The sequence below is a fragment of the Phalacrocorax aristotelis genome, chromosome 2 (genome assembly GCF_949628215.1).
Source record: "Phalacrocorax aristotelis chromosome 2, bGulAri2.1, whole genome shotgun sequence".
In the NCBI taxonomy this organism is placed as follows: domain Eukaryota; kingdom Metazoa; phylum Chordata; class Aves; order Suliformes; family Phalacrocoracidae; genus Phalacrocorax; species Phalacrocorax aristotelis.
Window position 1 is genome coordinate 5,868,650 of NC_134277.1, and position 27,864 is coordinate 5,896,513.

At 49.8% G+C, this 27,864-nt stretch overlaps 1 protein-coding gene across 6 annotated transcripts; it reads left to right on the forward strand.

Annotated features, from left to right (window-relative positions):
* The first annotated feature begins 4,678 nt into the window (after nt 1–4,678).
* On the forward strand, nt 4,679–27,620 carry LOC142052348 (cryptochrome DASH-like). 6 transcript variants are annotated; one of them, XM_075082243.1, is made up of 14 exons: nt 4,679–4,991; nt 5,114–5,286; nt 7,657–7,750; nt 8,991–9,121; nt 9,999–10,147; nt 10,506–10,594; nt 12,418–12,491; nt 13,918–14,007; nt 15,887–15,966; nt 17,901–17,960; nt 19,038–19,195; nt 23,054–23,173; nt 24,211–24,387; nt 26,981–27,620. In XM_075082243.1, exons 1-14 carry the CDS (start codon nt 4,926–4,928, stop codon nt 27,080–27,082), a joined length of 1,563 nt encoding a protein of 520 aa, XP_074938344.1. In that variant the 5' UTR covers nt 4,679–4,925; the 3' UTR covers nt 27,083–27,620. The 6 variants fall into 6 exon arrangements, with proteins under 6 accessions (XP_074938344.1, XP_074938346.1, XP_074938345.1 ...); XM_075082244.1 differs by having other exon boundaries at nt 4,812–4,991; nt 26,984–27,620; XM_075082245.1 differs by lacking the exons at nt 24,211–24,387; nt 26,981–27,620 and adding an exon at nt 23,370–23,607 and having other exon boundaries at nt 4,811–4,991.
* The last annotated feature ends 244 nt before the right edge of the window (nt 27,621–27,864 follow it).

Below are 27,864 nucleotides of genomic sequence, written 5' to 3' on the forward strand. Positions count from 1 at the left end.
GGTAGAGTATCAGATATCTGTGAAAGGAAAGATGTGTTTCATGCTGGTGGACAGGATTTAGCATGCTACTCAAATCCAAGAAAACATTGTACTTGTCATAGTCAAAGAAACATCAAAGCATATGCTCGGACATAGCAGGACTGGTAACAGAATCACTACAGTCTGTCTCTGAGCAGTGTTGCACTGTATGTTGATCATGGAGGTTTTATGCTTTTATGAAAACAGCTAAGGATGACATGATTCACAATTCTGTGAAGGGCTCAGAGGGAAACGCAGTAAAACATCAAATAATGATGTCAAACTTCTCATGCGTGACAAGCTAAATGCCAAGGTGTCATTCTTGCAGAGACTTAAAAGAAGCAACAGTTGGAAGTTGCTTCCAAAGTGAACGAGGAAATTATTCAGGCCAATTTGTTACTTTAAACAAATGAAACCCCATCTGAATGAAGACGGTGGCATGCATCACTAATGAAGTTGGGCACAGATGCTTATGAACATGGACATCAATGGATCACATGTCAAGACTGAAATCGGTGATGCAATGACACAGCAATGCTGGAGGCAAACTGTCCGTTGCACAAAGGCTTTGTTGTACTGGGGAAAGATCATCAGGTGCAAGCCTTTAACATAATCAAAATTCCTCTGAGCATGAGGCCGCAGTGCCCGGGTGGCCAAGGAGGCCAACAGCACCCAGGCTTGTGTCAGCACCGGTGTGGCCAGCAGGAGCAGGGCAGGGATGGGGCCCCTGTGCTCGGCCCTGGTGAGGCCCCACCTCGAATGCTGGGCTCAGGTTTGGGCCCCTCAGGACAAGAAGGACCTTGAGATGCTGGAGCGTGTCCAGAGAAGGGCAACGGAGCTGGGGAAGGGTCTAGAGAGCAGGTCTGGTGGGGAGCAGCTGAGGGAGCTGGGGGTGTTTAGCCTGGAGGAGGCTGAGGGGAGACCTTATCACTCTCTGCAACTGCCTGAGACGGGCTGTAGCAAGGTGGGGGTTGGTCTCTTCTCCCAAGCCACTAGTCATAGAACAAGAGGAAACGGCCTCAAGTTGCATCAGGGGAAGTTTAGATTGGTTATTAGGAAAAATATCTTCCCTGCCAGAGTGGTCAGGGAGTGCAACAGGCTGCCTGGAGACGTGGTGGGGTCACCATCCCTGGAGGTGTTCAAAAAATGTGCAGATGTGGTACTTTGGGACATGGTTGGGGGGCCTGGGGGTGTTCGGTTGATGGTTGGACCCAATGATCCTACCGGTCTTTCCCAACCTTAATGATTCTATGATTCCATTCTCAAAAGAATCCATAGCCAATGTGCGATAGTTACCTTCTACCTTATTGTTTACAGTGCTGCTCAGTGCATGGTTGGACCTGCTGTTGCTGTATCTGCTGTCATAGACAGTGTTCCTGGTCAACAGGAGGTTGTCCCTATTGAGGAAGACTTCTGCCTTCTCCTGCCTCATTGCTTCATCACAGACTTTTTCTGTCTAGGAAAACAAAAATGTTGGTGTTTGTATGTTGTTGAACTTCCACTACAGCAAGTTAGTTCTGGAAAGGGAGAGAGGAAGGGGAGGGAAGGGAGGAGAGGAGGGGAGGGGAGAGGAGGGGAGGGGAGGGATGTTTGGGCCACCTCCATTTGCTCCACCACAAAACTGCCTGTCTTTCTAACAGATTTGTTCTGCACAAGCCACAAGAGGAGAGCTTACTGCAGGAGTGATGAGGTGCAATTCTACAGCTCTGTTATCCAAGATGGGTACAACAAGCATTTCTGACTGTAACATTCGACTTCAGGAATAAACAAGAGACGATAAATGGTTTTAATGAGTGAAAAAGGACACCCAAAGCAGCAAGGGGAAGAGTACCACTAAACGATTATTGACTTGGGAGTTGGGGTCTGTCCAGGACCTGGTATCCCCTGAGGTTGGCTGAGAAACAAAGGGATCACATGCCACTGTTCACATTGCAAGAAGCAATTGCTAGATTCTGTCTAGCCTGGTTCCTAAGTTTCTCGTAGGTCTGGACAGTCCATGGCTATCCAATTCTTTTATCACAGGTTCCCTGGGTAACTTCATCAAAGTTCACAGACCTCCCCCCACGTTCCATGAATTAACTAACAACGTCAGGGCTCCAGGAAGGAAGCCATTTCTTGGAGGATACTTAAAAGGAAAAAAAATTATGGTGGAAAGCGTGTTCCCCATACTGGCATGGAGACTGCTGGTATTGCGGCGTCTGCTGGCAAAGCTTCTCTGCTTCCCAAAAGGAGAATGGAAAGCTGGAACACTGTCTTGGAGTAAAGAGACAGGTGTCTGTGGAAAAAAAGCAAAGCTTTTGTTCTTCTTGACTGTGTTCATCTGAATGGAAAATCCAGGCAAGGAGACTGGAGAGCCCGCAGTTCACAACGCCAGGTCTCCGGTTTTCTAATTTTGGAACAAAGTACTCCTCACCACCGCTTTTCCTAAACACCCTGTTACATGTATTTTCAGAGGATGATTTCACAAGGTCTCACAGAAGCAGGGACTGAGAAGACCTATTCTCAGAATCTAAGAAGGAGAAACAACTGTCTAAGTAAAAGCTATCGTGCTTTATTATCAGGGTAGACTACAGAATGGATGCAACCAACACTGTTTTGGAAAGCAGTGGCCTGAGTGTACAACAGGGTTTGTACTCTCCTACAAGAATGCAAAGGAAATAAAATTGACCTCCAGCCATGTGACAGAAAGGGTACAGCGTTGGGTGTAAGGAGGTCTGGGTTCTGGGCCTGAGCAAACTATGCATCCTTTATGGACCTCTGTTTTTCCAGCCCGCTCTTGCTGCCTAGGTTGTGACATTTAAGAGCTATGTCGGTGCAGTCTGTTGTGGTGTTCTTGCCACCACCGCAATGTTGGACACCTTGCATCCTTTATATCCGTGCAAATAGAAAGCTGGCAGAGACTCACTCACTTTTAAACCCCATTTGTTTCTTTTTTGGCATATCAAGAGTTTAAAATCTTTTCTGTTTATTTATGTTGCAGAGGTTTCTGTTTAGTGGAAGGCAGCCTTCCTTACCAATGGGAAACAAACCCCTTTCAGGCAGTAGGGCACCTCTCTTTTGCACGCCCATTAAATACGACCTCTTTAAGTTGCAGTGCAAGTGGGTGGCTGTCTAGCAGCTATGAGTAAGCTGCAAGAGGATGTCATTATTGCCAGACTTGGCCCAGCTTAATGTCAACCAAGCCATTGTGGGGGAAACCCGACTGCAAACAAAAGTGAAGCCAACTGCACTGTTTGTCCTTGTCCAAATGAAGGCAAAGGCAAACAGGGAAGATTTATAAACTGGATTCCTAAAACCCCTCCATTTCTTATACGATAGAGAAGTGTGTGCTTCTATGGCATATGCACTGCAAGCTGACAACAGTGTTTTCCTTGGGCGCGAGCCAAAGTTTTGGCTCTACTTTTCTTTCACCAAACATGAGCCCTCTGAGATGAGTCACTGGTTCTTATAGTGGGCTGCAGTCTGCTGAGCCAGGAAAAGGAGCCCTTGTTGCACAGAAAGGGAATCAGGAGATGATGTGTCATGTGGGTCACACGGGGAATCGGCATCACTTCCCACAGCCAGCCAGCGCAGATTGCGTGCAAAGGATCTGCCAGTCTGGAGGAGATGGAAATAAAGCCAGCACTCCTCAGGACCCACTGGGGTTTGGGCACCGCATTTAATCTCTGGACAGCATCTAAGAGTCCATGTGGCTCCACCAAAAGCTCCACTTTAGCAATTCAGGTACTTCAATGAGTTGCAGCAATTCACTTCTGTAAGCTTGGATCCCCAATCATCACCAACTCCTTGCTGCAACACATTAACCCCTTCCCCATTCTCTCCCATCCCAGGAGAACCAGCAGAGTTACACAAGGGGACCATGTGGCCGGAGACCTCTGCCAGGGAACCAAGCAGGGTTTGGGGTTTTCTTATGCATTTCCTCTTATTACGAGAGCTGTCAAATGAAGAAGAAGGATCCTGAGGGACAGATCAGTGGGTAAGGGATGTGTCATCACTGGTGTCCGACGTTGACTTACGAAAACTCTAAGATGAGCCAGGCCTTTTCACTTCGGCTGTCACTCTCGGTGCTGGAAGTCAAAGCCATTAATTATTGCTAATCTACAGCTCACCTTTTGCTAGTCAACAGGTGAGCAAGCTGTCTGCAAAGCTGGCTCACACACTAGCAGGCAAGGGTGCAGCCCTATCACAGCCTCGGCACTTACAGGATAAATATTAATCAATATTAATAGTCAGAGCCGGGTGAGCGGTGCTCCTTGCAGGTGTTTCACCATGGCTGCACCCCAGCACGATGGCACAAATGGGGCAGCGCTTCTGTGTGAGGTGGCTCCCAGCTGCTCTTATGTGGAAGAGAGATTATCGAAGTTAAAGAAAAAAACAAATCACAAATTCAGCGGTAAGTGGGCTCTGGTGAGAGGCTGCACAGAAAGGCGTGGGGACTTCAGGCTACTGGAAACGGGCCTCCTGCCCCGCCGCGTCCTCTGCGCCCGCACAGCCCACACCGACGCCGCTGAGGGCTCGTCCCGGGCCCGCCACCATCCCGGGCCCGCAGGCAGCCGGAGGCGGGACGGCTCCTCCCGGGCGGGGCGGGCTGAGGGGGAAGCGGGGCGGCGAAGCGGGAGCGGGCTGGGGGGGAAGCGGGGCGGTGAGGCGGGACCGGGGCGGGCTGAGAGGGAAGCCGGGCGGCGAGGCGGGAGCGGGCTGAGGGGGAAGCGGGGCGGTGAGGCGGGAACGAGGCGGGCTGAAGGGGAACCGGGGCGGTGAGGCGGGAGCGGGGCGGGCTAAGGGGGCCGGGCCGGACTGACAGGCACCGAGCTGAGGGAGGACAGAGCCGAGGCGGGCTGAGGGGGCCGGGCTGAGGGAGGACAGAAACGAGCCGGCTGAGGCGGGACAGGCCCCGTCGAGGCACCATGTCGGGGGCAGCGAGGACGACCATCTGCCTGCTGCGCTGCGACCTGCGCGCCCACGATAACCAGGTAGGGCCCGGCCTGCGTCCCCACGGGTATTTCTTTAGAAATAGCCCCGCTTTTGGGTAGGCTGGGGAGGGCATCCTGCACCCTACCCCCGAGAGCTGTCGAGGCCCTCTCTGTGTTTCCAGGTGCTCCACTGGGCTCAGAGCAACGCAGATTTCGTTATTCCCCTCTACTGCTTCGACCCGCGGCACTACCTGGGCACCCACTGCTACAGCTTCCCGAAGACAGGGCCTCATCGGCTCAGGTTTTTGTTGGAAAGCGTGAAGGATCTAAGGGAAACTCTCAAGAAAAAAGGAAGGTAGTTGAGAAAGCACAGTGCAAATAACACATCTGTTTTTATTTTCTTTCTCTTTTTCAACACGTATTTGCGCTGTGAGTCAAATCGTGTCAGATACTCTGGGATCTGGTCATGGTTCATTTCAGAGACCCACAGCCCTTCTGTTAGATATAATAAGGTCCCGTACATAGCCGCTGTTAGACGACCTGCTGTGGCACCTGCAAGGGATGGCAGAGCCATCCAGGCTGCGTGCTATTTGAGCTTTTGCTCTCTTGAACTCAGATACCACAGATGGGCGTCAGTCTTGAGCACTTTGCCCTGAGTCTTGACGAGTGAAGACATGAACGGCAGTCTTTCGAGATATAGGCAGCAACACTAGCCCCATGTCATGTGTTCGTCTTTGTCCCTAGTGAGTTTTCCCTAGGTGTTGGCTTGAGACAGACCATCATAGATCCTGGCTTGTGAGACTGGAGGGTTAAGTTTGCTCATGCCCTGTCCCACTAAAGCCATCTCTTTGGCAGGCTACACTGTGGGAAAGGGGTCTTCAGGGATTTCTCCTTCTTTAGAAACAATAACTGGGGTAGACCAGGGTCTGAAGGTCTGCATGCTGAAGGATCCCATTACCAGATAACATCTAGCTTCGCTTCACAGAAGACATGTCAGCCAGCCTGTCTTCTCCCAGAGCAGCATAGCAGTGATAGTAGAAAAGAGAGGAATGGCTCTGGGTTTGCAGTGCAGCGTGGACTGTGCTGATGGTGAATGTTATAGGAGACTGGAAGAACTGATCAGTGGGTATCTGCACCCACACCCTGCGGTGAACAGATTCAGAGCTGGTTGAATGCTGCTGTGCTGTTGTCAGTGGCTGGTAAGAGATTGGTCTTCTGCAGTGAGAGATGTGTGGCTCCATTTCCAGACATGAAGTATCTTCTCAATGCAGTGGTAGACAGAAATCTCCTCCACGTCCAACATGTGGTGTTCCCTGGGGGCAGCCTGATCTCTGCTTTTCTGTGGGATGTAAGGGGAACAGCTCTCTCAGCAGCACCTGTTGCTCCTGTCTTCTTCAGTCCCAGTCCATCTTTGAAGAAACTTTTCAGTTATGCTTTAAATTATTCTGGCAAAACCACTCTGTTACCTCTTTAAGAAACTCTTCTCCAGCACAGGCCTCTGTTAGATGACACAGTACTCTGTGTGTGTGTGTGTGTGTGAGGGAGAGAGGCGGAGTCACATATGAAGCTCCTCACAGAACTCTACACCCACCTCTGACCAACTTTCTCACCACAGCTTCTCTTTTGGTCTGGTGCCCTGGGTACACAGCTGGGCAGTTGGTAAGGTTGCAAGGTGGGAGAGAAGTTTTGCTGATTCCATTACAAACACAGAGCATTCAGGGGAAAGAATTCCTCTGAATACTCCCACGTGAAAGTGGAGAGGTGTCGTAGTTCAGCCCCAGTCGGCAACTAAACACCACACAACCGCTTGGTCACTCCCCCCACCCCTGTGGGATGGGGGAGAGAAACGGAAGAGCAAAAGCAAAAGGAAGAAAACTTGTGGGTTGAGTAAGAACGGTTTAATAATTAAAATAAAATCATAATGATTATGATAATAATAACAATAATTATAATATAATAAAGAGGAAAATGGAAAAGGGGAAAAAAAAAAAAACCCAATACAAACGCTCACCACCCGCCAACCAACACTGCTGGTCCCCGAGCCATGATTGCTGCCTCCGTCCCCCAGCCAGCTCCTCCCAGTTAACATACTGGGCATGACGTTACATGATATGGAATATCCCTTTGGCCAGTTTGAATCTGCTCTCTTAGCTGTGCCCCCTCCCCTCCTGGCTTCTTGTGCACCTGGCAGAGCATGGGAAGCTAGAAGTGTCCTTGACTAGTATAAGCACTACCCAGCAACAACCAAAACATTGGTGTGTTATCAACATTGTTTTCATTTCAAAGCACAGCACTATGCCAGCTACAGTGAAGAAAATTAACTCTATCCCAGCTAAAACCATGACAAGAGGGGTCTGCCCACAGGCCACCACTACTTGTGAAGGGGACTGAAAGGGGAATTGGTTCTTGAACCTCAGCCTCATTGTGTGAGGATGAACAGATCTGACAGATTCACTTTTAGGTAACAGCCTGGCTTTCTGCCCAGCCATCCTTTCTAAGGCATCTGGGGTGGTAGAAATGTGTTTGACACACGCTCAGCCCCAGAGGCTTACAAACTGTTCATTGGGTCCTAAAAAATGTAGGCTAGTCAAATCCTGTCTGTCTGCCTCCACAAGCTATGCGTGCTCCCTAGATAACTAGTACATGGGTGCCTGGGCCAGAACTAGGTCCTCCTGTACACATAATAACAGCAAATCTAATTCAGGCCAATGTTTTGTGTTTGCAGTACCCTGGTTGTGAGGAAGGGGAAGCCAGAAGATGTGGTCTGTGATCTCATTACTCAGTTGGGCTCTGTCAGTGCTGTGGCTTTCCATGAAGAGGTAGGGGAAATATCTGAGCGACAGCAACATTGTTAAAAGATAAAATTAGGTTGTGGACATTTCTTCCACAAAATGGTGATGCAGATCCTGTATGTTCAGAGCCTTTCCTGTCTGTGATATAGTTAACCTTGGGGAAACTGGCTAGCTCCTGGGATGGGGATGGTGTAGGTGTCCGGGTGGGAGTCCTTGCTGGATGACAGCAGCTATTTGTGATTGATCACTTGCAAGTGCTGTGTCTTCAGGAAGAGGGGTTTCCAGAAACTGGCATTTTAAGTCCGCTGAATCAGTTTCTCCTTCTGTTTGCATCAAGCTGCCTTTTCCTGGCGCCTCCCTTGCACAGGGAGCTAGCTGCCATGGGGCATACTGTATTGAGTGTAGAAAGGCCCACAGGGAGCTGAGAGTACCCACATTTAGGCAGCTGCCCACCAGTGTGTTGAATGAAACATGAGTCCGGTCCCAGACTGCCGACACAGGGTTGGCATGTCACTGACCTGTCTTCATGGAGCAAACTAAGTGGTTTGATCCAGAGCCTGCTGAATTCAACGGGGGGCTCTGGATGCAAACCACTGGGCCTGGAGGCTCTGTGTACAGACACACATATGTATATATGGATGCAGGTGCAGTCAGTATTAGCAGAGTCTGGGCCTCAGACCTGCACCGCAGGTATCCCTGTTGTCAGGCCTACAACCCTTGTAACGCGACAACCTACACATGCCATAGTGCCCTACTTCATGCAGCGCAGCCACAGGGGATCAGACAAAAGGCCTCATCTAACTCCATAGCCTTTTTCCTCACAGTGACCGATAACAGATGCCCAGAGAAGACCACAGGAACAGGACAAATCTGTAAAGATACTTCCCCTGCATACTTTCCCAGCTCCCCAAGAATCTGTGGCTCAAGTACTTCTTGACACAGGAGTGCTATCCTGATACTCGACAACCCTCAGTGGATTTCTTTTACATACATTTGTCCAGTCACCTTTCCAGTCCATGCAAATTTAAAAGATCTGCAATGTCTTACATCAAGGAGTTCCTTATTCTGGCATTGGCACTACTAAGGGAGAGTGAAAACACCTGCTGGGTTTGGCAGAGGGAAATACTCAGAGATTGTCTGTGTGAAACTGTCTCTAAAGGGATGAAGCTAAATGCGGAGGTGAGGGAGGAGGGCAAGACCAGGGTCTGTGTTCATGTGGGAGCTGAGGCCATGCAGCTGTGGCCTCGATGCATTTTGTTCTCCCCAGGTCACGGAGGAGGAGCTGGATGTGGAGAAGGGGCTGTGCCAAGTGTGTCGTCAGCATGGGGTGAAGGTTCAGACATTCTGGGCATCCACGCTGTATCATCGGGACGACCTTCCCTTCAGGCCTATTGCCAGGTGGGCTGCTCCGCAGTATCACTTACTCCTCCACTGTCCTGTTCGTTTCTCACTCCAGTGAACTGCTCGGGAGGGATCGTAGCTATCCGGTCCCACAGAAAGGGACCCATTAGTCCATCTGCATTTATGGAACAGTGCTGTCATGCTCATAAACATCAAGGGGAAGGGGCGCATTCATCCCACTACACTAGTAGGATTTACGCTCCAATATGCATAAAGCCAAGAGGTGCTTTATTGAGGAACTGATTTCTCTTTGCCCTTGACCAGCACAGTTTGGATACTTGGTCTGCAGTGCGAGTCCTCATGACATCGGACTGGGTTGCTCTGTTACTCCCTCTGGATAAATGCAGCTGCCTGTGACAGTAGCCCTTTGCATGTGGACTATTCATGGCTCCCTCAATAGTCACTTGAGGGGTAGTTGATGGAGTTGAGTGATTCATGGTATCCTACAGAAAATGTATAAAATAGGGCAGAAGAGTCAGGCCATAAAAATGCTTGTTTCCCTCCATTGACTGAAAAGGCAGTGGGGAGTTGCAAAATTTTATGTTGAGGTCAGCCTTGTGGGTAATCAAAAATTAGCTGAGATAATTCTGACCTTCATGGATGGCCGCATCAGGACACACCTTAAATTGAGAAAGCACCATTTCCATCAGAAGCAGAAAGAAATTGGGTGAAGGACTGAACTTCCTATTGCTGCTAGGTCCCGGGGCATCTGCCTCTTCTGTGCCAGGTGTTGCACAAATATGCATCACAAATATGAACTCGTCCCTCAGGAGAACACAGCCTAAAAAGCTAACCCTTCATCTGTGGAAGCTGTGTGGGGCTGTGCGGAGGGGCCGGGGCAGCCATCCTACTGACTGCACTGTCATCTGTGCAGGTTGCCCGATGTCTACACCCATTTCCGAAAAGCAGTGGAATCAGAGGTGAAGGTCCGGCCAACCCTGCGCATGGCAGATCAGCTAAAGCCTCTGGCTCCGGGCGTGGAAGAAGGGTGTATCCCTACAATGGAGGAATTGGGACAGAAGGGTAAGAAAACTTAATTTAGCAGTTGCTGCCATGAAATCCTACTTAGAGATGTTTCTTACTGAGAATCAAAACACAGAAACCTCCCAAAGGCAGTGGTTGCCCGTCAAACTGTAACCAACCCTCTGTTTAATCATTCAGCAAGAGAAGGTAAATTCCCTGCGTGGACGAGCTGCCCTGCAGCTGGGTAGAAAACATCCTCTTAGTCAGTAATTTTCAATGTTTGATGTGGCCCTTGTTTTAAAGGAAGACCAGGGCACAATCTTTCATGTCCCCGAAGCAGACATCCCTACTGCTGAACATCCCTACCTTTGAGACGCTTTCCAGGGGGATAACAAGGTGATGGTGTTTTCTGTGGCAGATCCTGTGACTGATCCGCGAACAGCCTTCCCCTGCAGCGGAGGAGAGACCCAGGCTTTAATGAGACTGCAGTATTATTTTTGGGACACGGTAACTCTTACATTTCCTTGTCTCCATCCTCCCCCTTGTACATACGGCTGTGCAAGCGGGTGAGGCTGCAATTTCACTTCCTAATAATATTTCCTTAGATCCTGTATAACACTTTACAAAGGAGGGAATTAGCATTATTTCAGTTTTTCAGAGACAAACTAAATCAAAAAGAAGTCATCCAGGAACTGGGAATGTAAGCCAAATACTTAGGGACCTAGTTTAGTGGCCACCCCTCTTAAGTCTTTTTTTCCATGAGCTTTTGGGAATTGGGACAATTTTTTAGCTCCTTTACCTTGATTTGCCCTTTCTACTCTCCTGTCCCACATAATCAGAATGCAGCTCCTCCATTTTGGAAGAGTAAAAAGTGGCCTGAAGGGCCGCAATTGCAACTGGGGTGAGGAACAACCAACCCAAGCTGCTGCCTGCGGTTAAAAATAATAGGAGGTTCTCAGTAGTCTGGTTTAAAAACTTGCAGACAATAATTACAGCTACTTCTTGCTCCCTCACTTTGGTGGAGTGAAGCCGCTGCTGACTCCATTTTGTCTGTGCATCCTGACTGTTTTTGAACCTTTTCCTAGTCTAGTTTGAGAAACTGCCTTAAATGTGCCGTGTGTGAATTTAGATGAAGGCGTGTGTGCTGATTTCCAACAGCATCAGACCCTACAGAGCTTTGTGGATAAAGGGGGTAGCACCTCTCCAGCTGAGATGGGTTAAGAAGCGTGCTGTCTCCCGTGTGCTCACTGGGACAGCCCCCAGGGGATTCTTTCAGCTGTGCTGCAGAAGTTCCTGCATTCCCTTGCTGTTGGGGAATGTTGTTGTGGTTTAACTCCTGTGGGCAGCTCAGCCCCACCCAGCCGCTCCCGCACTCCTTGCCAGTGGGATGGGGGAGAGAATCGGAAGGGTAGAAGTGAGAAAACTCATGCGTTGAGATAAACACAGTTTAATCAGTAAAGCAAAAGCCTTGCACACAAGCAAAGCAACACAAGGCATTCACTCACTGCTTCCCATGGGCAGGCAGGTGCTCAGCCATCCCCAGGAAAGCAGGGCTCCATCGTGTGTAACGGTTACTTGGGAAGACAAACACTATCACTCCAAACGTCCCCCACTTCCTTCTTCTTCCCCCAGCTCTATATGCTGAGCATGACATCATATGGGGTGGGATATCCCTTGGGTCAGTTGGGGTCAGCTGTCCCAGCCGTGCCCCCTCCCAGCTCCTTGTGCACCCCCCGCCCACTCGCTGGTGGCGTGGGGTGAGGGGCAGAAAAGGCCTTGGCTCTGTGTAAGCCCTGCTCAGCAATAAGGAAAACATCCTCTGCATTGTCAATGGAGCACCCTGAAAATGGAGGCTCTGCACCCTGCTGGAAATGTGGGTAGCCCAGAAATAACAGCGATCAGGATTCCTGCAGCTGAGTGTTGGGTGCTGTCAGGCACTGTGGTTCTCAAAGCCAAACAGGCAGCCAAACATGGACAAGGGAACCGACCGCCAGTCCCACTGGTGCTTGTAAGTGAATTATTGATCTAAAGTCAGACATGTACGGGCAGGGAGTGGAACAGCAGTTTCACAGTGCTTGTAGAAAGAGATGTGCTGCAGGCTGAAGCAGGGAGCGTAGCTTGTGACGTGCATCCCAGAGCTCTAACGAAAATTGCTGGCCTGATTAATTCCTGTGCACTGGAGGCAGTGATTTGGCAGCTCTGTAATCCTCGCAGGCAGCCATGAGAGGGAGCCCAGCCCTGCCAGATTGCCCTGGCTCCAGTATGAAAGAAAACATATTTAGCAGGTTGCATGTAAAGTATTAAAACCTTTTGTTCCTTCGCTTGCACAGAACCTTGTTGCATCTTACAAGGAGACTCGGAACGGACTGCTGGGAATGGATTACTCAACTAAATTTGCACCATGGTAAAGATTTTTGTTATGAGACTGGAAGCTCCTTCTCTGCTCCTGCCCCAAACTGATGTTACCTGCCTGCTGAGTGCTCAGTGGACATGGGTAGGGGTCTAGGTGTGACTCCCTTGCCCGTTTTGTTGGGGTAGAGCAGCCTCAGAGCTGCTCTTTATTGCAGTTCCCTGGGAACATTCATGCAATTAGGAATTGCTGAGGTGTAGCAATACTGTGCCAAGAGCCCAGTGTGCTGGCAACAGTGATGCAGACAAGACGCAGGACAGATGAACAACTTGTCTTTGGCTTTGTGCTGTTTGGGGTATCTGGGACGGTTGAGGGCAGCCAGGGAAGAAGCATAGCTTCAGTGTGTTGATGAGGCTGTAGCAGAACTTGATCTGGTCCTGGTTTGCTGAATACTGCAGAGCAAGTCACCTCACCTCACTGCCATTCCGTTTTACTGCGGGGTGAAGAGACGCATCTGATTGTTCCTATTGCAAAAGAATCTCTTGTATGAGGTAAATATGATGACTTCTAATTAGGGGTTTTAGTCTCGGGTGCTGGAAGGGGCAGAATTAATTCTGGACTGAAACTGCATCAGCTTAACGCTGAGAGCATCTGGAGTGTTTTCCCGACAGAATTGCAATATGAAACAATGCTTTGAGGCTGCTACGGGTCAGGATTTATTTTCAGCCGGCTTTGTGCTTCAGCATTGCAGCGGATGGCTCCACCTGGTGGCACTTTGGGGTCCCAGGTCCGCTGGCACTGCAGCAGGTCTTTCTCTGGTGATCTCCACTGGAGATTTTTGAAGCTGGTGGTTTGCCCAGAGTGGACAGTGCTGATCTGGCTGCCCCAAAGTGTTCTTCCATTAGATAGTCAAAATCAGACCGGTCCAAATTGCTGCCACCTCATACTGGCCATTTCTAAGTGTTCGAGCTGGTCAGTAAAGAAAAACTCTTCAGGCCCTTTCTTCCCATTTTTCAGAATTCATCAGAACATCAAATGTTTCCACAAGCCCTAGTGGGAAATTGCAGTAAAATACATTCCTAAGAAAATCAAGCTGTTGACAAGCTAAGGCAGATGATGTAGAGGTTGACATTTGAGATCCATTTCTCGGTTTGTCCTTGGTGTGCTAAGTCACCAGCTGATCGAGACTTTTAGGCAAAAGGTATCAAACCTCTGTAAAATGATTTCTCTCGGTAGCTTGGAGTCTCCTGTAACAGTCATATGCTGGGAAGGGGGGGGATTTTGATTCTCGATTGCAGAGTTTCAAAGAAAGTCATACAACTTAGCTAAAGCCGTTTGGGAAGTCAGTGGCATAACTGCAAACCAAGCAGAAGTTTTTGGACAATGACTCTAAACACAAAACTGCCCCTCCACTCCCTCTGCGCAGACATCAAGCTGTCAGTCCCGCACTGTGTTCAGGACATCATTCTTCTGCCTTCAGGCTGGCGCTGGGCTGCATTTCACCTCGATACATCTATGAGCAGATCCAGAAGTATGAAAAAGAGAGAACAGCAAATCAGAGCACATACTGGTATGTCCCTGCACCACCACTGTGGCTTGTTTTCTCTGAAAAGGGAACTGGCATCTCACGCACAGGAGAGGGTGATTTGTTAACTTTCTTCTTAATTAATGTTTGTTTTCCGTGTGCCTGCTCTCTGGTTCCTCTGGGTTGCTTTGCAGTTCTGTTTCAGTATGGATTTATTAGTCTGCCTTTGACATCCAGAGGCTTTAGGCACTTTATAAGTAAAGATTATTAATGCTGATTGTCATTATTGCCGGGAAATTGTGGCTCATGATTTTTAAAACTGATCTCTGTAAATCATCACTCTCCCTGTCTGTATTGTTATTATGGGCTAGATGAGAAGGAAGAAGAATGATTTACAAATAAAAGCCAAAGGGTTTCTCACACCAAGGATGTGACCAGGGTTTCATCCAAAAGGCTCGGCGACTGCGTGACCTGTATGAATCACGTGGTGTCAGAAGGACCTTCGGCCGCAGGCTCGCAAATGGCCCCCTGCTTACTCAGCTGCTTGGCCATGAGCACACCACCATAGCAAAGGGGAAGAGGGGACTGGAAGCGGGCGTAATGCATCCCGCCTTGTCACCCGTGCTCTTCCTCACGCCACCGCTGGCTGCAGGTTATCCTGAAGGAGTCTGGGGGACAGTTGAGGTCAGTGTATCCATCCCTGGGCTGGCCTTGACCTTGCTCGTGCACTCTGCTCTGCCCAGACACTGGGAATTAGAGCCTGGTAGAGAGCTTTTGTGGAGGAGCAGGTTCATGTTGGAGCCTGGCATAACACTAGACCTGGATGGGAAAAAAAACCGAAGCCGGAAAGTCTGTGCAAACTGTAGAGCCATGTTTTTGTATTGGTTTGTTACATTTGCAACATGTCAAATAGCACAGTGTTGGTGAAGAACAGGCAGAATATTGCCAACAATTCCGGCCAAAATACTCAATTTCATTAAAATTCAAATGCCAGATAAAATATTGACCTCTTGCCTGTTGAAGTATATGGTGTTTTTTTTTCTTCAAAGACAATTAAGAAAAGAAAGATTTCAAGAAATGAACATATTCATATTTTTCCATCAATAGCCAGCTAGCCTCCCTGCAGCTGGGGTGCCAGAGTGAGCTAAGCATTTTAAAGTGATAAATAATTATAAAATAGAAGCTGTCAAGCTCCCAGGCACTGCAGTCAATTGTACAGTGAAGTACAGGTCATGGTGGCTGCACACGAGGGACTGGTTGAACCTCAGTAACATGACAGTAGCTTTTAGTATTTGGACAGTGTCCCGTTTTGTAATCAGATTTCCAGAAAGATCTTGTAAGCCTAAACATTAGCTGAGCCGGAGATCTGAAGCAGGTCTCAGAGGCTGAGGTGCCATTGTTTTATGAGAAGCTATTTTTATATAATTATTTTTAATGTAAAACTATCTATTTTCTGCGGGCCTAGCACCTGATCTCATGAGCTAGACCACTGGAAACGCAGTTTTGAAAGGTGCCTTTAAGTCCCTTACAAAGGTGATTGCTTAAATCAATGCAGAGCTCTTAGGAATGTGCTGACATGGTTGCTCATGCGGAAGCGTGAAGCTGAATCAGGTCCTCGCCCTGCTCTTTGGAGAATTATATCCGAGTGGGGACAGATGAGAAACAGGTTTCCTGATACTCTGCTCCTGCAGTAGAGTTAAGCAAAGCTTCTCAAGTGATTCATGCAGTTTGCTTTCACTGTAGTCATCCAGGTGCAAGCTAGGTAAGCAGGCCTGGGGCAAGAATGGTGTCATGGGAAGGTACATGAAATTGCTCGTTGTGAATAAATCTCACGGCGTTAATGATGGGTGCTGTGGAAGCCACATCCTAATTCAGTAATTTTATCTGACCCACAGTAAAATACAAGTATGGCTTTGTGTTTTAGGATCCTGTTTGAGCTGCTGTGGCGGGATTACTTTCGATTTGTGGCCCTGAAGTACGGCAAAAGGATTTTCTCATTAAGAGGTGTGTATGGATCACCATATTTGGTGAGGAAAGCTACAGTCTTACAACAGGGAAAGTAAGAGAAGAGGCTGTCAACATTGTGTTGTACAAATGTTCTTCTCAGAGCACTCGTGTCACCACCCTGGGATGTTCCCTGGAACTTACTGTTAGCACAGAAGTGCCTCCACACCACAGGGCTGGACACAGTGTAGACACTGAGACTTCTGCCCCAAATCTGATTAGATATGAGGTGTAGTATTAACACCTTAGTGGCAAACAGCAGCACAATAAGAGTAAAGACGCTGTTCCGGAGATGCTCCACCTTTGGTGGAGAATCCAGGCTCCAGGCTTGCCCAGGTTCACCAGAGAGTCCGGGACAGAGCAGGAGCTGACCCAGCAGTCTGAATCCCAAGAAACCAGATATTCTTTCTGCCTTGCACTACAGAGGAATCAGAACAAGTTTCGGCTCCGGACCCAGTCACTTACGTGCAGGTGTCTACACATGAAATGAGGGTCTGGGCACTCAGTGCAGCAACAAATATCCAGTCCATGTAGTCAGGAAACCCGACAGCTGCTGCCTGTGTTGGGTGAGCAGTTCTCCGTGGGATGCAGCTGCCCACGCCTCAGCACACAGCGCTGTTTTAGGTGCCCAAGGTCAATCTGCCTGGCATCCAGCTGTGGCTGCGGAGGAGCGCGTTTCCCTCAGGGCCTGTGTCACATCTGCCAGGCCTGTGTGGCTGTTCCGGATGCCCTACAGCCTCTCACATGGCACTGGGTGCCAGTGTCGGGCCTAACCTTAGATGCCTGGAGCTAGACTTGAGTCATCCCTATTGTCTCCGTTCCACTGTCCGGAGGACTGTAATTACCACTGGACCCCTGCCAACATAAAGCCATCCCCCTCATCTGTTCTCACCCCACTGCAGAAGCAAAGTGTTATTGGGGGCTTCTGCCAGGCAGCTCTGGGTTCAGTATCTGCTACAGAAACAGATTTCACATAAACATCGCCCTGGAGTAAAACTGACCAAGAAAACACTGGCTTGGGCCAGAGCACATCATCTGCCACTTGTGAGGTCTGAGTCATTTTTAAGTGAAAAAAAAAAGAGCAAACACCAATATTGTGGTTTAGCCCCAGTCAGCAGCCAAGCACCATGCAGCCGCTCGCTCACTCCCCCCTGGTGGGACGGGGGAGAGAGTCGGAAGAGTAAAAGTGAGGTAACTCATGGTTTGAGATAAGTCAGTTTAATAGGGAAAGCAAAAGCTGTGCACAGAAGCAAAGCAAAACAAGGAATTCATTCACTACTTCCCATGGGCAGGCAGGTGCTCAGCCATCCCCAGGAAAGCAGGGCTCCAGCACGCATAGCGGTTACTTGGGAAGACAAACGCCATCACTCCCAGTGTCCCCCCTTCCTTCTTCTTCCCCAGCTTTATATACTGGGCATGACGTCATATGGTGTGGGATATCCCTTGGGTCAGTTGGGGTCAGCTGCCCTGGCTGTGTCCCCTCCCAGCTTCTTGTGCACCCGGCAGAGCACGGGAAGCTGAAAAAGTCCTTGACCAGTGTAAGCGCTACTTAGCAACAACTAAAACATCTCCACATTATCACCGCTGTTTCCAGCACAAATCCAAAACGTAGCCCCATACTAGCTACTACAAAGAAATTTAACTCTATCCCAGCTGAAACCAGGACAACCAACAAGACAAATAATCAAAATCCGTTAGGGCTTGAGCATCCTCTGTGTGCATGAGACGCCCCTTTGCAATGCTTGAAAGGAGGAACAGCTCATCGCTAAACCTTTGCAGAAGGAATGTGGCTTGTTTGTAACACCACTGAGAGGGCTAGCCTCATCCTACTGTCTTGTGTCAACCAAGGTGCCTCCGGCTGTCATTGTTTTATTAATAACTGCCTGCATCACCATTTGTCTTCATTAGCAGTTCATTTTTTTTTCCCTTAATAGGGCTTCAAAGTAAGGAGGTGCCCTGGAAAAAGGACCTTCAGCTCTTCGACTGTTGGAAAGGTCAGTAGAAACCGCAGATTTGGCTGCGCATGCTTTTGGTTTTCACGTGTCTGCATGCTAACGTGTGCCCTACCGCTAACTTGGAGTTATGTAGGGGAACAGTCGGCATGATCAGGCCCTGTCATTTAAACAAGGATTCAACCCCTCCATTCAGTGCAAGTCCAGGATACTTGGCTTCCCTTCCGAGACCAAGCACCCCACAGGAGCAGGCCTGCAGGCTATCATGAATGGCTAAGCTCCGGCCGGCCGGTACAGGCTTTGTGAGATGCACCCCAGTTAGATGTTCCTGCCCAGGTGGAAATACTTACACCCTGTTGGTCCCTTCTGTTTAGTCACACAGAGGCTGACCAGCCCTTCTCATCAATGCTGGATTATCATGCCTGCTACATTTTGTTCTTCTGGTTGATTTTGCTTAGAAGGTTAAAACAGCGTTGGAATAAATCACATCTTCCGTTATGCCACAGCCTTTTAATATCCTTGCTTTTCTTTAGCTTTTAGAACTTTGTTGTCACACGTATAGCAAGCATGATATCTCAAAACAGAGAGAGACTAACAGATTAAAGTATCAGAATCAGTGAAACCCACACCTATATATCTTTCCTCACATTAACGCCATGTGTGTCCATTTGCACACAGGGACAATAAATCTTTTCTTTAGCAATAGATAAGGCTCTCTACTTTTCAGGTGCTAACCCTTGGGGACTTGTCCACTACATTCCTCTCTGCTATTAGTCACCTGTCAAGAATTTTTCTGATCTTGGCCCATCTCACCATTGTGTACATATTTATTTTGCTCTGCAAAATTCTGTGCAATCCACCTGATTCATTGTTTTCCCAACCTAAGGTTTTTCTGTTCCTTGGTTTTTTTCTTGCCAAAAATTCTCCTCGTTTTGATTTTCAGTATAATTTCCCATTTAATTTCCAGTGAATCCAGCTAGACTTCACTGAAATCTCTCCCTGCCACTGCACACTGGCACTGTCTTACCTGCTGGGGTGGCTGTGACCGCATGACCACAGGTTGATTTATGAGTGCCCAACAATGTCATCACATCCCGGTGCTGTCTTTTGTCTCTGCAGAGGGCAAAACAGGGGTTCCTTTTGTCGATGCCAACATGCGAGAGCTGGCTGCGACGGGCTTCATGTCTAACAGAGGGCGGCAGAACGTCGCCAGCTTTCTCACCAAGGACCTGGGTCTAGACTGGAGGATGGGGGCCGAATGGTTTGAATACCTGCTGGTAAGACTAAACCCTTGGTATCTGGAGTTGTTTGTGCTTCCTGCCCTGAGTGACAGGCAGGAGGACAGCCCTGCCTAATAAGGACAGATACAGACGATGATCAGTAATCCTCAGGCTGATATAAATGCATGTATATACTGCTTGCATGGCATGTACTGCCCAAAGCTCACGTACGAAAAGGGAATCTATCAACCGATATGTAGCTAGGAAGTTTGCAATGGTAGTTTTGATCCTCCACATAGAGTTTCAGTGGGAGGTCTGTCACACTTGGAAAAAACCTTCAAGTATAAATTATGTTAACAGTGCTCTGACTTGCTCACCCCAGAGGCTGGGGAGGAGGACAGCCCAGAAATAGAACATAAAAAGGAATGTTTTCTGGCCACCAAAGCCAGTGCTGGCACAGCACCTTTGCATTGATGGCTGTGGCCAGGGAAGCCATCTCATCAGGAACAGGCGAGTATGGACAATAGTTGGTTCAGCTTCCAGAGAGCTCCACCTGGGCTGGAGGCATCCTTCTTCTTTCTGGTGAGTCACGGGCCTCCCTGCCCACTGGAGCACCAACTTGTTTCTTGCAGGCCCATCAGCAGTCTTGCGAGTGCAGTTAAATAGCTGAGTTGCTTTTCTGTCCTCAGTCCCCATTAATTCTTCGGAGGAAGGTCTTAACAGGCTGGCAGCCCCCAGTTCAGAGCATAGCTCTGTGCGTCTTTGCTTGGTTGCCATTATCTCTGGTGATACCGATGGAGGGGCTGTCAGTAGCAGCAAGCTGAGTGGTGAAAGCTGAGGCTGAGGGGGTGATAGCCTGCATTTGTTCTTCACCAGTCTGAACGGTACAGATTGAAAAGACTAATTTTAGTCTTTTATATCAGCCTCACATTAAAGATCTTGGCTGTAGGATACAAGAGGCTATTGGCAATCAGGAAGCTTTCCGCTCACTGGGATGGCTGGAGGTACAGAGAAAGCCCAGTCGCCTTCCCATTATCTGCAATTAAAAGGGCCTTTTTTGTGAATGTAATTTTCTTTGAGCTTCCTTGGAGCTGTGTTCTGACATGGCTTCAGCTGTGGAGAACTACAGGAAGATCTGGGTGCTCTTCCCATTGCTGTGTCTCACACCAGTGCTGTGAGAGGCAGTGGGCTTGCACGGTAACACAGTGCAGGACTTCGGCAGGATCCTCCAGAAAGTGGTATTGGTAGTTCCAGAGAAGTGATGCTTTTCCAGATAAGACAGAGAGCCCCCAGCACAGGGCACCAGAGAACTTGTATCAGAAAAGTGGTGGCCTTGTCCTTCATATACTGGCTGGAATTTGGGATGGAAAATCTGACCTTGAGTGCATTTCTTCTGCAGTTTCAGTTGGTTGTAGAAGAGAGCTGATACTCTGCATGCCCTAAATTTGTGCCAGTGACTTGCCAAGCAGGGGCTGTGTTTCCGTATGGATGATCTAATTCCTGTAGCCCGAGTGCATCGTGTATGACACACCATGGCCCTCCCGAAGGATGGTACGGCACACACAACTGCACAGACGCATCCGTGCGTGCCTGTCCTGCCGAGTGAGCCCCTAGGGCCGTTTTGAACGTTTTGTAGCATCTGGTTTTTGATGGCGTCTGTCAGCTATGGCTTTCAGAGCAGTTACAAAGGTGACTTTGTTTCAAAGAGAGGGCAGCTTGCATTTACAGGCAAGCCTCGTACTCAAAGTCACCAGCTGATTAGGAGTTGGGAGTCAGAAATTGAGGCTTTGATCTGATGGGCAGGCAGCCTTGCCCTCCTCAGAGAGCCTGGCTCACTTTGCAGCCAGACTCAGAGGGCCATGAAAGATTCCAGGTCCTATTCCCCATGTGAGGAAGACCTGGAAGGTCTCACAGTACTAGAAAGATGCTCCCTGGGTTACTTACGTTTATTCATATGGGCATGAATGTTACCAGCCTTGCAGGAAGCAGGATTTAGGACTTTGCAGTAGCCCTTTCAGCTCGGGAAGCCCCAGATGCTGACTGCCACCGCAGGCTGGTGTGGCATAGGATGATCCTTGTGTCCCCCTGTCCCTTCCTTTCTACTTGTGTCACACTGATATATTGCTGGACAGGTCTGTTACTTTAACCTGGTGGCATCCCCAGAGTAACATAGAGGAGACATCAGTCCGATGGGGGAGATAGGGCTATAGAATGGTAGAGGCCAGTACAGAACTCAAACTGTCTCCCTTGCCTCTAAAAAGGGAAACCAATGCATATTTCATCTCTGATACTTCCAGCAAAGGCCCACCGCGTGTTTGCACGTGCCTGTGAAGAACAGGGTGTTTATTATCCACACCAGACGGGCAGGGAAACTAAGGCAAGCTCTCTGCAACCTGCTGAAGCCAGGGGGGAGGCCAGAAACCTCTGGTGTCCTGAACAGAGAATATCTCAGCTATGATTTCATTCACAGGGTCAGGCCCCAAGGAAAGGGAGAGAAACAAACAGAAGAGAATGCCAGGAAGGGGCAAGGCCGAGGGGGAAATGAGCCTGCCTCCTCCAGTCCCTCTTGGATTTGCCCTCACCTCCCACACATGCTTTCCTGTGTGTTAATTGCACAGTCAGGCTTCAGATGGCATCTTTCTTTCCCTCCTTGTCTCACCAACGGGAGGAAGTGCTGCCGGGAAGTGAAAGCCTGGAGCACAGTGGCTGTTGAGCACCCGGACCCCAGCTCTAGGCTAGCTTTGCAGAGAAAGGGGATGGGAACTTGGCACAGCCAGCTCCCCTCTGCCACCTGGGTGTGTTGGGCTCCTCGCTTTAAGGAGGGGCTGAGATTTTGGGAACGTCACCGTGTGGAACGGTTGATGCTGCAGCTGCAGCGAAGGGAGAACAATGCTGAACCTGCTTAGTGATGTGTCTTTGCAAACTATTTCTGCTGCAGCTGCCAGCGCTACGCTTTCGCAATGCAAACGCCCCTCCTAGGAATGCGCCAAGATCCCGTGCCCTGTTTGCTATCGCTGCCGCTCCCCTCCTGAGCTAGGTTTGAATTGGCCTACACCTGCAAAGCTTCTGAAGTTGGATTTAAGCCACCCTGCCCAGCTGAAGTGCGCTCAGGCTGAACCATGTTCTTTTCTCATTTGTGCCTGTTTCAGGAGCCTTGCCCCATTTTACATAAGCATCCTTGAGAGCTTTTTATTTGTTTAGATGTAGAATAACTTGACAATGCGCTGCCTACTGAGTAAATCATGTGAGCTCTGGTGTTTCCCGTAGTAAAGCACCTCTCTCTGCCAAGTCCCTACGACTCAAGGCTTATCACCTGACAGAGGTTGAGTATAGCAGGGAAAAACTGCAGTGTTTGTATCAACTGCATCTTCATACGCTCTGTGTGGTCACTCCATACAGCCTGAGTTAGACTTTTCTCCAGTCTGCCTAACACCACCTGCCGAGATGATTCTGCTAGTCTGTGGTCTCTGGGTAACTTGGTCAGGAAGGATTTTACCTTGTATTTGAAATTATTGGGTTACTGTTTCCTGGAATATGAGCACTTAAAAGCTAGGGCTAGTTGTCATGAAGCCTGCCAGATGATTTTAAGAGGATTTAAAAAAAACAAAAAGGAAACTGAGAATGAGAGGGACTTTGGTTGGACCTTTACCTATGTCCTTGACCTATGGACTACAAAGTGAAGTAGCCTGGGAAGCTGCTCCCAGCTGTACAGAACAGCCGTGCAGCATGGTCCTCTTCTGAGCCAGATGGCTGTACCTACATGGCAGGTACAGTCGGGGAACTCCGACTGCTCCAGTGTGGCCAGGCTGATTCCCATGCAAGGAATTTCCCCTTGAGATAAGGGGTGGATGGGGAGACAAGATTCACCACGGGCTGGCCCAGCTCTCCTTACTGATGTCTTCCTCTGTTCTTAAGGTGGATTATGATGTTTGTAGCAATTACGGCAACTGGTTGTACAGCGCTGGTATTGGCAACGACCCGCGGGACAGCAGGAAGTTTAACATGATTAAACAAGGCCTGGATTACGATGGCAATGTAAGTCTTGTTTGGCTGTCTTACAACAAAGAGTGCAGCAATGCATACGCGATAGTTTCAGGGAACAGGGGAGATCAATCTGCTCTGTAGCCACTGCTGCAAAACCAGTTCTGTGATCTCCTTGCTGACACTCAGGCAGGTTCCTCGTTGTTGTACAGGAAGATCTGACGTTTACAATCTGCTCGTGTCCCCAGAGAGGCTGGTGCTCTGCATGCCCTCCCTGCCCTGCTGTTGGTCTGTGTGTTTAGTGGTTCTTCACCGTTTCTTCCGGGTAACAGCCACACCCCACCCATATCTCCCACGGCCACTTCCTTGAGCACAGAGCAGCTTCTTGGAGAACTCAGAAGTGACAAGAGAGACGGAACTGCTCACATGGGACCTCGGGAGGTCTGGGAGAGTAGATTAAACCTGTGACTCCTCTGACTATCCTCCGTAAGTGGTGGGAGCAGATAAATCAGATTAAATGGCCCTTTCCATGTGCTCAGCCAGTGTTCACATACCAGATTACCTGTTCCATCCCTGTTCCTTAGCTTCATGGCACGCTGCACTGTTGCCTTTCAGCACTGTGGCTGGCAGGACCCAGCAAGGAGTCAGAAATTCGTCCTCGTAGGGGACTGAGCAGCATTGTTAATGGGAGAGATCCAGGGGCAAGAGGGGTTCTTGCCAAGCACAAGAGCGTGCAGCTAAGCTACTCACCCTGGTTTCCTTCAGTCACTGGAAAGGACTTCCTGGGAGTGACTTCGTCTCGCTGTCCTAAATAGGGCAGGTGAACTGTACCAAAAAAGCACCTCTGTTTCCCTCCTCTGCCTGCAGAGGGAGAAGAGCTCCAGCACCCAGGTCCCTGTGTTTAGGCATGAATTCTTGGTAGAGGGTTTAGCAGGAGGGGCTAAGACTTGACAGAGGTAACTGATGCTGCAGTACGCCAGCTTCTTTGGCTGGAAATCAGGCTTTTTTCTTTCACATTAAGAAAGACTGTGGCTGGGAAGCACTTACAGTGGGTCACTGAATGGATCCTGTCCCACTGGTTCTGTTTGCAGGGGGATTACGTCCGGCTATGGGTCCCAGAACTACAGGGCATAAAGGAAGCAGATATCCACACCCCTTGGGCACTGAGCAGCGCCGCTCTCTCCCAGGCAGGAGTAACTCTCGGTGAGACCTACCCACAGCCAGTTGTGACAGCCCCAGAGTGGAGCCGACACATCACCCAGAGACCCGTGAGCACTGGGAAGGTTCAGATGGGGTGGGAGGGCTCCAGGCAGCTGCTCTGTGGATGTAGGAGCAGCTGTGAATCCTGCTCTTCTTTCTCAGGTATAAAGGGAGAAAATTGCTTTAATGCAAAGTCACGTTACCTCCCAGCAGAGGGTGGTCCAGCTCTGCACAGGGATGGGCAGCCAGGGATATTTAGCTGTGTCTGTCCCGGTACACTGAATTGCACTGAGGCACAAGCCCCGGTACCGACCTCCCGTCACCCAGAGAGTTGCGCTGTTAGTGTATTCCCAGCACTATTTTGCCAGGGCCAACAAGCACCTTCCACAACCGCGTCCAAGCACAGTTTGAGGATACCACGTGTCACAAAAGACGATCGTGACAATGCCACCCTACATCATATGGACAGAAACTGTGCAAGGCCCGGTGGCTTTGGGGCTAAGAACGAACCCATACATGTTTTGCTTACTATTCCAGGTACCTTTTCTTACTCAGGTTTATCCTTCTGGCTATGGATAGTGCCAGATATACCTGCTGGGGTGAATGATGTACCTTTTAGCTGCTTCTTCATCCCAGCAGCCTTAGGTGGACAGAGCATGTCCTTTGCAGCATCCTTCCCTGCCCGCACCGGCAGCCCCAGCGGCAAGCAGGGTGGGATGGGCGTCTGTGCAGGCCTCCGCTGGCCCAACCTCCCCCCAATGACGCAGATGGACAGAAGGGAGCTGAGGCTGATGCGCAGTTTCCACTCTGTTCATGAATCACAGAATAGAGTTACAGGGGTTGGAAGGGACCTCTGGAGATCACCCCGTCCCACCCCCTGCTGGAGCAGGCACCCCCAGAGCAGGGGCACAGGGCCGCGTCCAGGCGGGGGGTGAATGTCTCCAGGGAAGGGACCCCACAGCCTCTCTGGGCAGCCTGTGCCCCTGCTCTGGCACCCGCACAGGGAAGGGGTTTGTCCTCATGTTCAGGTGGAACTTCCCGTGTTCCAGCTTGTGCCCGTTGCCCCTTGGCCTGGCGTTGGGCACCACTGAAAAGAGCCCGGCCCCATCCCCCTGACACCCTCCCTTTAGATATTTATAAGCATTGATGAGTTCCCCCTCAGCCTTCTCTTCTCCAGGCTGAACAAACCCAGGTCTCTCAGCCTTTCCTCACAAGGGAGATGCTCCAGGCCCCTGATCACCTTCGTAGCTCTCTGCTGGACTCTCTCCAGTAGTTCCCTGTCCTTGAACTGGGGGGCCCAGAACTGGCCGCAGCCCTGCAGATGTGGCCTCACTGGGACAGAGCAGAGGGGGAGGAGAACCTCCCTTGCCCTGCTGGCCACGCTCCTTTTCATGCACCCCAGGATATTGTTGGCCTTCTTGCCCACAAGGGTATATTGCTGGCCCATGGTCAGCTTGTTGTCCACCAGCACCCCCAGGGCCTTCTCAGCAGAGCCGCTCTCCAGCAGGTCACCCCCAGCCTGTGCTGGTGCGGGGGGTTGTTCCTCCCCAGGGGCAGGACCTTGCTCTTGCTTTCATTTAATTTCATTAAGCTCCCCTTGGTGCAGCTCTCCTGCCTGTCCAGGTGAGTTGGAAGCAAAACCCACTTCCTACCGTGCTTGAGGGCATCCAAACTGGAGTCAGCGAGACCAGTAAATATGGGGACTGGCCCTTGCACTTTGCTTTTTGGGTGTATCTCCCCTTTTGAACGGAGTCAGATTAAGATGTGGGTCCTGCAACACGTCAAGGCTTGTATCTGCTGGCTGGGCTGCTGGTCTTGGAGGAGATGAGTATGGAAGGGAAGTGCTCTGTAGGTTGGGGTGGGATCAGTGGTGGTGGAGCTAGAAGGGAAGTAAGAAATGTTTGAAATCAACAGTTGCATATTTCAAGGACTTTTCAGCATTTTGGCTTCCCCCATGCCTCCTCCCGAGTAAAGATACTCTGTGGAGGCTCAGATTTAGTTGCCATATGATGTTCAATGAAGAACAAAGCATGTCTCCATTTTGGGTTTTAATCCCAAGGTGCAGCACTGAATTTCTCAGGGCAGATTCCTCTGCCATGAGTAGGAAGTTTTGCGGAAGGAAAGCCTTCCCCTTCCAGCTGTGCTGTTGAAGGGCGTGGATTATTACCCTTCTGCTTAAGGGTGCATCCGAGATCAGAGAAAGGAGCCTGTGGAGGAACCCCTCGGCGAGATGCTGGTTTGAGGCAGTGATGAAACTGGAACCCAAAAAACTCCTCCATCAGGCAGGAGTTTCATTTTGATCAACTTTCCGGCTGACCCAGGGCTCTGTGGGCCTGCACGGCCACGCTCTGCTCGCGAAATTAAAATGCTGCTGGGAGAGACTCTTGGCCCAGCGTTACTGAGGCCTGGAGAAGAACCTCTCCCCTCAGCCCCCTCAAACTGAACAACAAAATAACTTTGAAAACACAAGCCCACGTCTTAGTGGAAACCATAGTTTCCCAAGTCCAAGGCTACAGCTGTGCCTGTCAGGCCTCCCCTCCTCCTTGCGAATTTGGGGCTAGAAGTGCCGCACGCACATTTTTCTCTACGTCAGGGCTGCTTTGTGACCAGACTCACTCCGCAGCATCAGTAAATACCTCACTATTCACCCTTCATTTGCAGCAGGGAAGCAGTCCCCACCCCAGGAGAGGACCTGCATGCACGCCAGTGCAGCGCAAGGACAGAGGGATAGATTTTTACTTCTCTCGCAAGAAGGACGTGTGATGCAGGCTGCCCGGGAGACGCGCTCAGCAGGGGCGCCCGCTGCCGAAGCGGCCAGGATAACGGTTCATCTTGAACCAAGCCGACGACAGAAGTCCGGCCCCAATAACGTAATGAGGGATCTGAGGGACGCGAGCTGGATGCGGATATTTGGAGGCCGGTTGCGGTGATGCCAGCTTGTATTTTCACTGGGGCGCTTCGGCTGGTGCCGCGAGCTCTGCGGCAGCTGCAGGTCTGGCTGCCACGGACAGCGCACCGCTCCCGACTCTGTAAAGTCCTCTGCTTAATTAATTAATTAATTAAGCAAAATGGCACGGCCTTTCTGTTTGGAGGGGGTGCGGCTGCTTTTCCAGTCCCTCTTGCTTTGCACTGGCGCTTACAGCTGTTACAGCTAAACTTCTCTTTATGAACCGGAGCAGATGGTTCATGTGGCAGGTGTTCAGTCAGAACTCTTTCTAACGAACTTTCTGATGCTAATATCTCATATTCAAAAGCTTTAAAACTAACGATTATTGTGCAATTAAAAGTTTTGCTGCTGGAATATTTTATCTTTCTCATTTCCCCCGATGCCACAGAGATCCATAGACAGTGCGAGGCTTTGGAGGATGTTCTTTTACATGTCACCGTACTTCAGAGGAACACTAAATTCCTCTTGAAAACTGCCCTGGAGTCCTCACAGGCCCTGGCTTGTCCTTGGTACCAGCCTGGAAGCTGAAAACTGCTCAGCTCATAGCTGAGAACTGTGTTTCCTACTCAGCGCCAAAAAAACAGTCTAAACCGGTCAT

Excerpts from the sequence above, each read along its gene's own strand:
- LOC142052348 (XM_075082243.1), top strand. The coding sequence starts at position 4,926 with ATGTCGGGGGCAGCGAGGACGACCATCTGCCTGCTGCGCTGCGACCTG. Across the intron at positions 17,961-19,037 it reads GCTCTTCGACTGTTGGAAAG|AGGGCAAAACAGGGGTTCCT; the intron begins GTCAGTAGAAAC and ends TTGTCTCTGCAG. Across the intron at positions 23,174-24,210 it reads GCCTGGATTACGATGGCAAT|GGGGATTACGTCCGGCTATG; the intron begins GTAAGTCTTGTT and ends TTCTGTTTGCAG.